Raw genomic sequence first — 16,233 nt, 5'->3', positions numbered from 1 at the left:
TTAAATATCTCGTTATCTTCTTTGAGAAGAATGGAGGCTGACATATTTTGTGGAAAACATAAGCCACTGAGAAGATTCCAGGTTTCCATACTAATAGACTGCAATAATATACTTAAGTAGAAATTTCAGTCCCCAGGACTGGGCTTAAAAATGTCCAAAACAGAAGAAAGAAAAATCGCAAAAATGACAGTTCCGTACAATTAACATCAAACACACCTCTATATATACCGTATGCATGACATTTCCATCGATATAAGAACACCTATTACATCTTTCCCGCATACGCCTCATTATAAAAGTTGAAATATAAGTCTTATACTGCGTTCTAATTTGCTACTTAAAGGATTACCCGTCATTCTTCTCTTGACGTGCGTTCCCCTGAGAAATGAAAAAGTGATTTTTGTCGAACTGTAGCTCAAGATGCGTGTATCACTCTCCCAGTTAAAGTGCAACAGGGGCCGATAGTGATATGAAACCTCCCTTCATTTCTGAATATATGAGAACTCCACGTGTAGGACTGTATGGTGAGGGAGCAATTCCTCCAGAACATACGTCATTTCGCCAGTGTATTTATGATGAAACGTAACCTGTTTTCGTGGTTTTATGCCACTTCTAATACATCACTCGGACTACGACCAGAGCTCATTGGTTGCATCAGACATGTTTGTGTAGTTAATTGGATGTTTCACTCCAATATCTGAGACAAAAAGTGACTTTGTATGAAAAAACGTTTCGGCCCGCGGTATGTATTCCATGTGAAATGCCAGAAATGCCTCAAAGAGGATATCACCAATTTGGCGGAAAAAATATAGTTGCAACTCTGCTGTTATCAATTTCATAGCTGACAGATTTTGCATGTCAAAAATACACCGAATCATCATGCGACCTTACGCATCTCCTCTTCCCATCATAAGTCATATGTAACAGGATTAAATTTTGGTAATGTGATATAGATTAATAGATCCTTCTTTTACAAAGAGGATGTACGGTGCCAGTTTCAGAATGACCTTTCAGTGATATCACTTTATATTTCCGTATACATTTTCCATAACCTGTGACATTTTATTAATGATTATTACAAAGTGGGTCTCCTCCTTCACAAACATGAGCCAGTATGAAGTGTGGGGTTCCCGATATCGTCAATCATAATGAGTATACATTCACCTTGGGCAATGGTCACTTCCTTGTAGCATTAGAGCTCCCATCGAAAACCAGAAGGAGTTGGACAGCGTGAACTGATTCTGAATCATGTCTCCAAATGTCAACGTCAAATTGTGCCACTCGTAGGGACTGAATCGGCTCACAAGAAAGATGCTGACGCTCACGACCACGTATGCTATAGATATGCATGCCCATAGTTGAATTGAAAAAGGCTCCATGAAGGAAAAGACACCAGGCTTTTGTTTGTCAGGGCGCTTTATCATTATGCTAATGCCCATGTTCATGAAGGGTTTTGAGAAGTCGACCACCCGCTCACGTTCCGCTGTGATTGTTAATGGAGCAATTGCCAGTTCAGCTACCTGAAATAAGACAGATCAATAAGCAACGGAAGGAATGCTGGCGTGCTGAAATCGACAACGGTAATTAGTGATATGGACATGGGTATCGGTGCGGTCGACAGCCTTTGCAATCTTGACCTTTGGTGTTGGAGGCAGAAATGGACATTACTGTTGGAAGAACGCACCTAATGATTAATGACATCCGTGTGAATGTAGGTAGTAGGAGTCACTAAGGGTATTACATTATTGGCGTTAGTAATTACTGATATGGACTGGGGTCTTAGAAATTAGGGTTCTTGAGATAATTTGTATGCGCTCTTGTCCCTTAAACAATGGGCTTTGCGCTCTTATGGTGATTGAGGGACATATTAAATGGTCCCACAGATATAGGTCATATTTGTCATGAGAACAGAGTCGTGCTTATCTGTCTGTGGAGACAAGAGTTCGGACCTTCACAGATCATTCTGGGCGCAGTTCGTTATCTCACTTACAGAGTGTTAACTGGGGTTATGTGCGATCATATACCACGCTGACACAAAAAGGGTATAGTCGGGAAACAGAATTTTCTTCTAATCCCTTAACAATAGGGAAGGTAATCTGTAGTATGCTAATATCATTGCCACCTTCTAACGTTCGGGAGGCCTTTTGTCTTGAAATGAAATGAGGTAAAATATAGTTATTGGATTATGTATATAAATATATTGCCAGAAATGATTAATCGCCATGTGGCTATTGTTTCAGTGTTCACCGAGAGTTGTCAATACACTATGGACATACTAGCACCTAGCTGAAGCAATAACCTTTGACAGAATAAAGGTACTAAAGACAGTACAAACGCAATTAAATCGTTATCGCAAGGGATATGATGCTTATGATTAACTTTAATAATGTGAAGTATTTGCACTAATTCACTTAGACGAACGCACAAGTATGCAAAACAAATCATTTAATTCATTTAATGAACAAGGCTTTATATTTCTGTTGCAGTACAATGCAAGCGTGCAGAGGAATCTTAGAAGCAAGGTAATGCGTCGAAACAATCTTATCGTTCTGAATTCCCCACTTACAGAATAACTGACATAAAGAGGTGAGGAAATTAGGACAGGGATATTGCATGGTTGATTGTTTTAACACAGATAATAGTACCGTTGAAAGGGTGCAATTCGTACATAGATACATTCTTCAAACATTGTGTTGTGAACGATTTTGCTGCTGCTTTTAATGAAGATTACTTATTTCAAAAATGGAAATTTCAAAGTTTACTGGCATGAGCACAATGGATTTCCTTTGTAAATTTCGATATTGCAGTCGCACAACCATTGCCTTTGTCAAAATGCCGACTGTGGGATTGAGTACGATCTGACATCACCCCACGTCTCAGTTCTCCGATCATTCCGCTCCACGAGCCATTCTTCAGATCCTCGCCAAACTGCCCGTCGCGAACCTCGCGGATCTCGTAGTCAAACTCCAGCTTCTCCGAAATCTCGTCAGCCAGATCTCGGCAGAATCCTGAAAGAACCAGAGTGAAAACTGAATTCTAAAATGACAGCTCTCATCATATTACATAACCGAATAACCAGGAAACATTTAATGAACTGGAGATTACAACTAAGCTGTTCTGAAGGTCCGGACTAATATTCTACTCAGAACATTGCAGCTCTGTACGTAGATACATGTACATTTAAAAGATAAAGAACGTTAACGACTGGGGATATTATATTGACAAAGTGGACTTGCATACTATAGCCATATATTTTTCTTGTACAGATACACGCTCCCTTCCGCACTGCTAGGGGCCACTCGGTATAATGCAACATGAACAAATAACACAATGTTATGTCGATTGGATAAGATTTTCGCTCTTACGAGATTGAAAGAGATCATTGGTTATTATTAAATTATCACACCATGGCTTTGCTTGTTTTATAAAAAACATTCATCATTAACCGAACCACAATAACAAGCAAATACATCAAATTCTGATTTTTATTCATTTTTATCCTTTCAAGATATTTATTTTCGTTTCGTCAAACACAAGAAAGATACATCGTGAAAACTCATTTCCCCATTGTATTGTCAGATAAAATTATGCATGATTACTTGGAAGAGCTGAATATTATTCCGTTGAATTTTACTTCATTATTGTAATTTTCTGCATGAACTCGTATGTGATTGTCTGTTCTGTTGATGATGCCAACATGTGCGGACACAGTCGGGGCCTCGTTGCAGATTTAATGCAAACAAGGGTTGTGTTCATATTACCGAGGTAAACTAACTAGAAATCAGTTACATAAACGGTTTAGAGGCATTCAATTAAGGTTTCAAAATAATCTCATTCTACAGAAAACATATCACTTTGCACGGAATCCAACAAAAGTAAGCTTGCCAACAGTTTGCCCTCAAATCTGCATTAAGAAGAGATTTATCTGATGAGCAACTTAATTCGACATTTCCGAAAGAAGTGTGCTTTCCATTTGCAACGGAAACCGCCTTCCCCTATCAAAATGGTTGTTCTGCTACAAAATATTCTTCAACGAGGAGCCCATCTGCATGTGAAGTCCACAGAGAATTAACTAAGCCTGTTTGGCGAAATAACCCAAGTGGCGCACGGGCTAAGTGGCACAACATATAAAGTCATTTCAGTATGTTGGAGACATTTCTTGAGGCGCTCGATCGATACAGTGCTGTATTCTCCTGTAGGGTTGATCAGGCCAATTTACCTCATCGCCATTCACGTCTAAAAATCGCTTACCCCGAGGTATCGGCAAGCAATAAGCAAATATACCCAATTTAGTGATTTGGAAGCAAATCTTAACGGCAAACCTTCGTATCTATTGTTTCCTAGGAGGGGCTTTCCGTTGTCAGGCGTCTTCTTCTTCGCCAAGAACGGTGGAAGCTGGAAAAAAGGATGGTAAATGGAGAAAGCGGTTGGAAATAACACAGACTTGACGTAGAATAACACCAATTTTCTATGGTAGAAATGTCAAAACCAGATGTCCAAACGGCTTCATTGTGTATTTTCAAATTACAGTTCGGCGAAACATTTTAAGCAAATTTTCAAGTGAATCATTACTGGAAGATCTGAATAAAGATGAATCTGTCTCCAAGTCTTTTGAATGTGTTTCTGAAGAAGGATAACGTCAGATCGGCGTGTGATGACATACGTTTCATGGATACTTAAGGGTCAGATATGTACATAACGGTTATAGTGACGGCAAACCAAACTTGATGGTACGAAGCGATCATAAATACAGCCAATAGGTGAATTTCACATTTCTTCTTCTTTAATGTCAAAATATGGAGTTAACCCTTTTCACGCGTCTACTAATCATACATGAACGGACAAAACGTGGATGTGAGATAAATCAAAACTTGAATCTTCATATTCACTTTATATTCTCTGGATAAGTATAACTCCAAAATACTGGTCGTTTATGTGTTTGTTAAGCGATTCACTCTGTCATATCTCTAGGGCTATAAGAGCGTTGCGTGGGACATGTGCGTGGGATTAGAAGAGGAGTACAAAGAGAAATCGTGTTCATCAGTCGAAAAAGTACTTGCATGTACTGTTACGTGACTTTCTCAACAACCAAGAACCGCGTGTGACCTGGGAGACTGGACGACACCTCATGCACTTGGAACCGAGTGGAATGGCAACCCCATTCTTCAAGAAGGGCTTTGGGGGTAATGGCTGCAGCTTATGTTGTCAGGTGTGTGTCCACGAAAATGACTGTCCAGCATATCCCTCAGATGCTCAACTGAGATCCGATGACATTGATGGACACAACTGTACGTTAATGCCCGGGGATTTCAACAGATAAGGAAGGAATCGCACTGTGCGGGGACTGGCGTAGTCATGTTGATGGCAAGTAATGCCTGAGGTAAAATCTGGTGCCATCACACAGACCTCTTTAGTTGCCCTGGACATGAACCAGATCTGTTCTTTGCTTATCCGATATAGCTCCGTACATCGTAACACTTCCTCAACAGCATCGGTGGAAGCGTTGCACGCAACATCCATCACAACACCTATTCCTTTACTAATTCACAAAGAGTTGCCTGTCGTAGAACAGGGACACCGGTATACATCACACTGATCATATGATCATTATCATTGCTGCTGCTGCTCTATATTACGTAGAGGTACAATAACACCAGCGCAAGTTCAGTGTCGTGCTGTTGGCGACATTCTGTTCATAAACCATGGCCGCATGGTGCTGAACTGTAGGTGTTCCTCGACAATATTTAGTGGTGCCAACTTGTCGATATCGTGCAACAGTCGGGCAACTGTGCTCTGGGTGACGATGAAATGCCTTACTGGCGATACCTGCGATCTACCAGCTTCCAACTCGACCAATCAAACTCACAATTTGATTTGATATACCAACGAAATCCCCTGACAAATTCTAAGGTTTTCAAAACATGTATATCACGCAGATCTTAACTAATTTAAGAAACGAAAACATACTGTAACAATGTAAGTGAGAGAGTGAGTTTGGTTTTACGCCGCTTTTAGCAATATTCCAGCACGGCGGACTTCACACATTGAAATGGGCTTCACACATTGTACCCATGTGGGGAATCGAACCCGGGTCTTCAGCGTGACGAGCTAGCGTTTTAACCACTAGGCTACCCCACCGCCCCGTAGCAATTTAAATGAAAAGAAACCCAATCTGCATGTGACAGAGCATCACTGAAGACAGGGAAGACATGGAACACTTTCCATGTGCGAAAGTTACCTTTTTGAGTGGATATCAACTCTAATACCAAAGTAAACTTTAAAACTTGTCATACATTGTTTGAAGTTTTCGGCGCTTGTAGCGAGAGAAAGTGCTTTATTTGGCTTGTCGTTATTGTTCGTTCTGCTTTTGGGAAACGTCTATCTGACACGTCCTGGACGTGGTGCTATCACATCTAGAACCAATTCACCTATTAAAATGCGAATTTGCAAAGACCTGATCTCAGACTAATAACTATTTCTGATGCAGAACATGGTCAATGGCATGCTTGGATGTAAAAAACATCGATATCCTGAAAGATGGGAGCTTTTCTTAAAAGTGGTACATTCAATTAACAACATTAATCATTTGAGTAATAGCACATTCTGGCGTGTGCACGGACGCATGTTCCATATATGCTTTCTGAACTCCTGTTCTGAAGATGGCCTTGAATAAATATAGTTGCAGACATTCCCATTAAAAGTCTTTCAGCTGACATACATGTGTTGGCCAAATGGAGACACTGAGGTTTTATTCGTGTGAGTGGCTATGGTATTACTCCGTCTTCAGGAAAAGTCCAGAAATATCACTTTGAGGGACGCATGGAATTTCAAGCACATTGCAACCATGTGGAAAATCGAAGCCAGATCCTCGTCGTGCAGAGCAACTCTTTCACCAGTGGGCTAGCCTACCCTACCCCATAAATGACTATTGTCTTTTAAATAAACTTTATATGATTGTTTATCAACAAAATAGCAGCACAGATGACTACTGAAATGATTTGAGCGTAGGGTGAAATAGATTGTGCATCATAACTAAAAAGTATTGCTCGAAGATCTAAACTTGCGTTCTGCTAGCTGACATGATTAAACCATTATCACTGCCTAGTCCGGAGGGTATTGTTCGGTATATGTAACACAGAATCTGTCAATATTGAATAACGTTTACGTTCTGTTGCATGTATTAAGCACCAAGCATCTTGTGTATGATATTGAGATTGTTCCTTCTGTACGGCTGAGATACTATCTGAGACATATTGTCGGCCATTCCCCTGCCACAGTCTGACGAAAAGGATCAGAGCACGTGATACGTTCATGAACTCCATTATCAACATGGTATCTCATCACACGATGTTATATTATCATTCTTCCTTGGTGCAGTGGATAGAGCGTCACCTCGAAGAGAGGAAGGACGGTAGTTCGATCCACTAACCGCGTCATCCCAAAAGAGGATGATACTTCCTGCTACAATGCCTAGTGCTAAGCATGAAGAGGACAAGATACGCACGTTGGTCGGTTGTGAGTCAGTGTACTATGTCTGAGTATTGTATTTGTCTTAGACTGCTGCATCATGTTTCTAACGCCCTTTCCATCTCTCCTAACACGTGACAGAACATTAATTTATTGTACCAAATGCATATGAGCAGTCGTGTGATTTGCTTGACAAGCCATGTACACCCCAAACATGACTTTAGTTTACAAATATTAACAAAACGCTATAAGGATGGCTTGGAGATTTTATAGAATATTTCGCACTACATCCGCAATGGGATTTCGTGTCAGATGATTGTTTATTGTCCTTGCACGCTCTCAAGGAAATCGCGCAGCGAAACAATCCCAGGAGTACAGGCGATGGATATGAACATTTTTCTATTCAATCGGACTACGTTTTTCAGTTCCATCGCAGTAATATAACCTTTATGAAAGATGGTGTTAATACATAACTGGCCTTGTTGAATGTAATTACAGAATCGGCTTTTGATCTCGATCATAAAAAAAGAAGATACTTTTTTATCGCCTGTCCTTCTATCCTGTCAGCACATTGAATATTGAACATTTTCTTTCCAGATCGGACTATGAAGTATTTTTGGGGTTCTTTCAAAGGATGTCCTCATGGAAATGAAAGCCCAAATGAGATACTTAAACCTAGTAGATAGCATTATCGATTAACATTATTGTTTGAGCAATAGCAAGTGACGAGTGAGTAGGGTTTTACGCCGCTTTCACAATATTCCAGCAACATCACGGCGGGGGACACCAGAAATGGGCTTCCCACATTGCAACCATGTGGGGAATCGAACCCGGGTATTCAGCGGAGCAATAGCAAACACAGACAGGACTGCATATAAACAAATGTGCAAGGGGATCGTTGATGGTTCAAATATTTCTTCATTTCGTTTATATTCACAACAAGTAAAGTACATTACTGGCAATATTGGAATTACATCCAAAATGACGATTTTACAACCAGGATGTTATGTTTGGTTGCAACAGACCATAACTGGTTTGAGTGTGAAGACAAAAGCTTTCAGTAGCAAATGCAAATAGACAGGTGTAATACCCAGCATTGTAAAGTCTCAATAAAAGTGCTGTTGCTCGTTTACGCTTCCGAGTAGTGAGTGAGTGAGTATGGTTTACGCCGCTTTTAGCAATATTCCAGAAACATTCTGTGGGACACCAGATATGGGCTTCACACACTGTACCCATGTGGGTAATCCAACCCGGGTCTTCGGCAAGACGAGCGAACCCACTACAGAGTGAACAGTGTTTACTGTTGTGTATGACTGACAAGAGGCGTTGTATCAGATTGCTGCCTTCTGTGTCGGCTTAAAAAGCTGACACCATGATGGGCCGATTCTATTAGGTTGCTGACAAGCCGATCATGTAATGTCGCTCGAAAGTGAGTCATCATCTTAAGGTAATAGCACGTCTCTGAACTAACATCCGTGTAATGTTAAACCTTCGCTGCTACTTGCTTGGGTGTTATTTTCGCCGTCGGTTTAAAAAAAGAACTGTAGGTATTCTTGTTGGTGGACGTGACGGTTTGAGACATTGACAAGAGGTGTTCAGCATACTTATCCTTCACTTCATTGCAATCGCCTTCGTTCGAACTCTAATGAACGTGTCTTCACTGCCGAATTATGTCCCAGACGGACACCTAACCAATGATTAGTCAGCTTTCCCCTTTCGTATCTACGTCTGACACGTCTTGAAGTAACATCGACACTATCTGACCCCAGAAGGCGGCGTGAAGAACAGAGCTCTGACCTAAGAACACAAGCTCCATACTCTAATTTCGGTTTAACAGTCCTGTCGCTGAAGGTATTTTCAGAGTAAAGCAATTAGACGGCCACTCAGCACGGTCTAAGTGAAAGTATTGATGCTTTTTATGACGTGACCTGGAATGAGATATAGTCCTCTGATGCATTTTAAGATGCTGAAAACTTAACGTGTTTCGAACGTGGAGTGCATTACAAGCCTATTTACATACTTCCAACGCTAAATAAGAATGGCCTACACAATTATGGTATTGATCACAGAGCATGAGAGATAGAGTTTTCAGATCGTGTTTGATATTAATAATTTTAGATGCCCTTCATGACACAATACGAAGTATTGAAATCAGATAAGACATTGTAATGCTTTTGGAGAAATTGAGACGATCTGAACATGTAAATAGCCATCAGCGTTGTCAGGCTATCTCAGAGTGAGTGATAGTCTTGTCAGTCACATACTGGATAGTGTAATAGCCGTGGGGAATGGGTTTATTTAATGTGATCATTATATCGTATTGATTGCAACTTGTCATCTATGAGGAAGACATAATAGCATCACCTTCTTAAAAGGTGAACACGTTATACAGTTGACCATCGTTATTCAGGATCCCTCTTTCACGAATGTCTTTTGTGACACAATGGACAATAGGCTCACTCTGAAGTTTGGCGGGCCGATCTCACTTGACACGGCAACGAGAATGATTAAAGGGACTCATGGACATGATTGTGTCCGTATCGGAAGCCAGTTCTGCTTGTTCGTCTTATGAATGAGTGAGTTAAAATTTAACGTCACATCGGCAATATTGCAGCCATATCGTGACGAGGATTTGAATAATAAATAAAGTGGTAATAAATAAAGTCAAATTATAAGATCCTGTCAACGAAGGACAGTAAAATAGCTAGAGGATCACATATATAGATATAAAACTAGTACGAAAAACTAAAACTTTTAACTATGGAAGACAATACAATATAAATTCAGGCTACATATTGCCAACATCGTCTTACGATACGTTTGCACATTATAAATAGAGGTATGTGATGGACGAGTGGAAGAGTTTGAAGGAAATGTAAATTTGATCCAATTAAATGCATTCAAGAGAGTGGGGCTATAGATAAAATATGATAATAGTAAAGGTTTGTGAAGTGAAGTGGAAAAGGGTTCACTGTCGCGTTCATCTGTTAAGCATATATTTCGTTGTGCATACAGGCGTGTACTAGTCCAGACGCATATTATATTGGTGTTTTAATGTAACTCATCCAAGATACCAAGCAACAGTTTAATATGGATTCATCCCTAGACAAAGTGTCGTGACCTGTCCCTGCCTTGTATTACTAACACACAGCGTCAGACAGGGTAAGAAAAAACACATCTGTTGAACGTCTTTACTACGCGTCCAGTTGATGGAACAACCGACCCTCTCTGGACAAGACAATCTATCATCTAAAGCACGTCGTCAGTTCTGTCTAGGCAATAACAGGAAGCCATACATACCAGTATAGTGGTGACAACCTTTCGACTTTTTGTTGACTTTGAACTTTCGTTAGCGGATCCCTGCTCACCAGCATCGTATATTGTTCTTAAACCGGATATGCTGTCCCATTCACCAATCTGAAACACGACCAACAATCTTACTTTGATTCAAATGATTCAATGATTGCCACTGAGTGAGTGACATGCGATAAGGTAAATAAAGCCAATAAGCACAATGCAAACATGATTGAGCAAGGTGCGGTTCACTTCAGTTAGCACTGCAGGCCTTGGGCGGATGCAGGCCTTGTTCGTATGTCGTGAAACCCATGGTGTGGACAGACACATTATCGAAGTAAATCTAGAACAGAAACCAACAGCCAGAGGTTCCGGTTCGTCTAAAGTATACAATCCGCACATGAAATACACCTTAGGTGACAGGTCATCCATGTAGTGAGTGAGTGAGTGAGTTTAGTTTTACGCCGCACTCAGCAATATTCCAGGTATATGGCGGAGGTCTGTAAATATTCGAGTCTGGACCAGACAATCCAGTGATCAACAGCATGAGCATCGATCTGCGCAATTGGGAACCGATGACATTTCTCAACCAAGCCAGCGAGCCTGACCACCCGATTCCGTTAGTCGCCTCTTACGAAAAGCATGGGTTACTGAAGGTTCAATCTAACCCGGACCTTCACGAGTGTCATCCGTGTACCTACGTAAATCAACCTTTTCATGTGCAATGTATTGTCCATAATCAATAAGTCCACTGTGCGATTCTAACTATATCATAAATATGTGTTTATGAAATATATGTCACAGTAAGCCAACTGTTCACCTAAAAGTATAAAAGTGGAAGTGCATCAGACTTAATTTCTTTGACTGATGCGTCAAATTTTCACGTCTACCACATGTCAACCAATCAGTTTCTTTGCTGGGACTTTGAATATTGTAACCCTGTTGAAAGCGATTTGTATGAGGCTCTCTGAAATTGCGAAAGAAAGAGCATGTTTGACTGTGCCTTTAATGGCCCAGTATTTATACAAAACTGGAGCTGCTCAACATAAACGGAATTCAAAGATGACAACTGGAACGTTGAAGTAAGCCGTCTTGTCATGCAGACTTATGGACTGTTTCCGTCATTCTGGGCCCCGTTCCTCAAAGCGATTGTACCGCTAAGATGATCGTAACTTCCATAATTTAACACAGACTAAAGACTACGCTACGATCGCTTTGAGGAACGGGGCCCAGACCCTTTATATACATGTATGTATTAAGACATGACATAGGTAAGTATTAGAGTTGGGTACCTGACTGAGTGAACCTTTTTAAAAGATCTCAGTGGAGATGAACAACGGATGGTGATGGGTGGGGTGCATTCTTTTTGGCTATATTACTAGTCTAAACTGCACATAAATGTTATCAACGAAGACTACAGATGACATTTTCTAACACTTAGAAAAGTGTATGTTGTCCATATTGTCATGCAACCTTACGCCACAAGTATAACGCAACCTTGTTGATCACAAATGTGGTTGAGAGGAAGGCAAAGAATCATGAGAACGAAAATGCAAATCCTCAAAACATTCCAAGACTATCTGCACGACTCAGGAAACATAAGAGTCGTGTAAACCCTGGGTGCAACAAGTCTGTCAGCACCACTAACAATGCATTCGGCGAGGTACAATGTTACACACAAAGGCAGGATTCCCGGGAACACTAAAAATACCTATGTGCCTGTTAGATGACCAAATATTGTATCTGACCTTCTTAAACAAACAGACTTGTCTTCTATTTCAGAGTTTGGAGCTATACTTAAAGATTCTGGACTTTCCACTCTTGGGTAAAGAGAAAGCTTGATATTTTGGTTTTCTATAAAACATAACACGTTTCACTAAACACATGTATGGTTTTACTTAATTTTATAATTTGAAGTTGAGATAATGCGTTCCATTCTTGATGGAAGGTTTGTTTCTATACAGACAATATATGTTATAATAGAGGATCTCTCTGGAGTATTCTGCCACACATAATGGGCAAACATGCTCTGTGGCTTGAGATCTGGACTCCTGACTAGCCAAGGTAGAGTTGCTGCAGCTTCTTGACGCGAGAGATCAACAACGGCACACACATGATGAAGCTTAGCATTGTCGTCCATGTGCTCAACCAGCAAGCTCCGTCTAGAGTTTCAGTGATGTACCGTTATCCATTCATGTTTTGTCAAAGTCAAGTTTACAGTAGACGTGAAACTAACCCCTACACCATCCATAGACTCCTGCCAGACAGTAATTGCTCCAAGGTATTCCAAAGTGCATATGTAGTGTTTTGGCGGGGCCGAATCCGAGCTCGACCATCAGTCATAAATAAATGAAATCGACTTTCGTCCGACCAGTGGACCCCACAAGGTCTGTAAAATCCAAGGACGTCTAACTTGACACCAGGCGAGTCGTGCTGCTTTGTGCTCTGGGGGTAACAACGGCTGTCTGTAGGTATTCTGGCTCTATACCTGGCCAACTTTTCTGTTGGACTAATGACGACATGGTAGCCACGCTGTTCTGAGCACGCCACTTAACATGTACGGATGGAGACTTGTGATTCTGAGAAGAGCTCTATCCTGCCAAGGAGTTAACACCCGTGGTCGACCTGAAAGATGACGGTCAATGGAATGGTGTTCGATGGATGACAACCACCATTTCTCGCAATAACGCTCAATGACATGCCAGCATTCCGCGTGCCAATAACTTGTCATCTTTGAGCAGTTGTCATTTGAGAAGACCCCATATTTGCTTATCAAATACGATATCAACAACGAACAGTTAACTGAAACTTGATAGCTGATATTGAAACGTGATAAGACGGGTACACGTATTGCACGTGATGCTCACATTTGAGTGGGGCACGTGCATGACTGACGATGGTGTATGGTGCACTCGAATAAGCACACAAACAATCAATGGCTATAAAGATGAGGATAAAATTCATAGGTGTTGAGAGCATTGGCAACCTGTGATTTTATGAGGAGATTCCTCAGAACTTCGTGCGCAGAAGTTTGAGATGACACATTTACGTAGACTTCGGGAGAACATTTTTTTTCTCAAAATCAATCATATTTAATCAAATCTTGTTTTATAGCTCTCGTGCATATGAAGGAGCAAAGAGTCCCTCGTGATATCGACCAAAGTGAACTCTGCTCCAGTGGGGCTCGGCTTATGCTCGTATAAATCCTGAATAGACTTGCCTTCGATCTGAACTTATAACGAGGTTCTAGTAGCACAAATGTGTCTTTATAATCCCCAGAGTCGGACTCTAGGAAAATTGTAAATTAGAAGCACTATACCTCGACGTCGAGATTTAAATCACGTTTGGTCCTCCAGCATACTATGCGAATGGGAATGTGTAATCCCAGAACCAATATCTATAACTTTGATTAATTCAAACACTAGTAATACTTTTCCCCGTGTTTTTAAGCAATAGCATAATTGAAACCGACAGTGATAAAAGGGTTCTGTCCGCGACTCACCACAGCACGAATAGGCGACTGATAAAATCGAACTATTGATAACAGCTACATGCATCTTTCATAGGTCTCCATTATCCCCTAACGTTCATTTTATGTAGGAGCCATACAGGATTTGCTTTGTCTGGTGTTCGTCGACGGCTTCTGATGTGTTCTCAAAGGATTAACATTTCTAAAACAAACAGGAATATTTTTTCATAACGCCCGTGACCAAATGCGTTGTGACACACTGTTTACCGTTGTGAATATAGCGTATTCCACATGAAAGGGGAATCATGAGGTGTCGTGTCGGCAGGAAATGATAACTCGGATGAAATATGCGTCTCAGCAGGTGGTCAGTTCACCCACATTTGTGATTTTCTACTTCGTCATGTGCATTGTGTTCACAAATGGAATTTATCGAAAGCAGTTCCTCGGTTATTCAGAAAAATGGATTCGATAGTTACTTGCATGTAAACATTCAAACAGAATAATTTCAACGGGAGATGTGTAATTGAACGTGCATCTATGGGGAAAATGGTCTCGTAGACCTAGTACTATTCAAATAGTGGGACAATATTGTATAACCTTGTAATTCAGTGCAAACCAGTGTTGTAACAGCATTCTGTACATACAGTAGAGGGTAGTGGCATGCTAATCAATAGTAATCTTGAAGCCTCAAGAACAGTAAAGATTAATGCAACTTTGTAAATAACTTCCTGGAAGTTTTCTTCCAGGGTACAAGGGATATACTGTCATGACGTCACAATACATCAAGAGGTCGTGTGAAGGTCACTGTGCATTCCTGGATATCCGGCCTTGGCTAGTGTGCCAGTTTGACCACTGTTGCTATTGGGTCACTGACTACGATAATAATATTTTACTATAATCTGTAAACCTAGTTGAGTATATAGTACAATTTTTAACTGAACAACAGCGTTTTTTTCTGTTTTTTTCTGTTTAACTCAATATCTGTATGCGTAACGATATCTTAGTTAACTCAATTTGGCTGCCGATACGTAACGATGTTGTCAAATATATCATGGATGGAGTATCATGGGTGGATGAAGCACAAGTGGATAGAGGTGTATAAAGGAGCTGTGATATGTAGTGACAAAGATCAACATATGCCCACGTATAAGGGCGTTAATGGACACATGTACATGCTGAGGTTAGCATGCATAATGCATAACGGATGCCTTTCCTCACTACAGATATGTAAAATACATTGACCAATATCAACATGTACGTACGTTTAATGGCGCGGTATTGAAAGGCATACATCATCATGTGTACTAAAATATGTATATCTCTACCGCAGACGTCTCCATACATTTATTGATACATATACCAAGTGCACTCATTTTAAACGTAACTCTTGCATCCAACATTACTGGATAGTGTCCACGTCAGCATGTATAATGCACCGCGGATGCCTCTACTGACTATAGATATGTTGATATATTGATACGCGTGTACATAAGCCGGCACATAACACCATGCGCGTCCTTGTAGACGGGAATACTTGCATGGACACTCGGGCATGCAGTGATATGTGTCACACCAAACACCTCATCCAATGTTGGAACTAACGTACTTGCAATAGAAATAGATACTGCAATCCAAATGCTTCCGTATGTACATCTATTCAGTCTACAGATCACCATGTCAAAGTTCACATCAGGAGTGCAATTTGAAGAACCATTTAGACATATAACTATTTAGACAAGTAAGATTAAAAGACCGATTGTTTGTGTAAATGACTGCGTCTGTGATATTCACATCAACCCTCAACAAACCTTAGCTGGCGTCTATGATTGCATAACATTCACTTAAGACAATATATTCGCATGTTATCGAAAAGCTTGATTCTGAAAAAAACTGTTATACCTTTGTACAAACAGACCTGAGCATATACACCATTAGGTAAAAGATAGTAATCGCAACTACATACAGATTCAAACCTATTCCCAACTTCTGTGTAAGCTGCCCGA

At 40.6% G+C, this 16,233-nt stretch overlaps 1 protein-coding gene across 1 annotated transcript in view; it reads right to left on the bottom strand.

The window, feature by feature from the left end:
• The window catches only part of LOC124283073 (glutamate receptor-like), a 110,383-nt gene that overhangs the window by 10,107 nt on the left and 84,043 nt on the right, over positions 1-16,233 (bottom strand). Inside the window, exons 9-12 of the mRNA XM_046719093.1 lie at positions 10,768-10,884; positions 4,323-4,395; positions 2,869-3,008; positions 1,165-1,520 (exon numbers count right to left, since the gene is read on the bottom strand). Of these exons, the coding sequence (XP_046575049.1) occupies positions 1,165-1,520; positions 2,869-3,008; positions 4,323-4,395; positions 10,768-10,884 (686 nt within the window). The remainder of the gene's footprint in view (positions 1-1,164; positions 1,521-2,868; positions 3,009-4,322; positions 4,396-10,767; positions 10,885-16,233) is intronic.

The sequence above is a fragment of the Haliotis rubra genome, unplaced genomic scaffold (genome assembly GCF_003918875.1).
Source record: "Haliotis rubra isolate DU_JTF1 unplaced genomic scaffold, ASM391887v1 Scf31, whole genome shotgun sequence".
In the NCBI taxonomy this organism is placed as follows: Eukaryota; Metazoa; Mollusca; class Gastropoda; order Lepetellida; family Haliotidae; genus Haliotis; species Haliotis rubra.
This window is presented reverse-complemented; position numbering and strand designations above follow the sequence as displayed.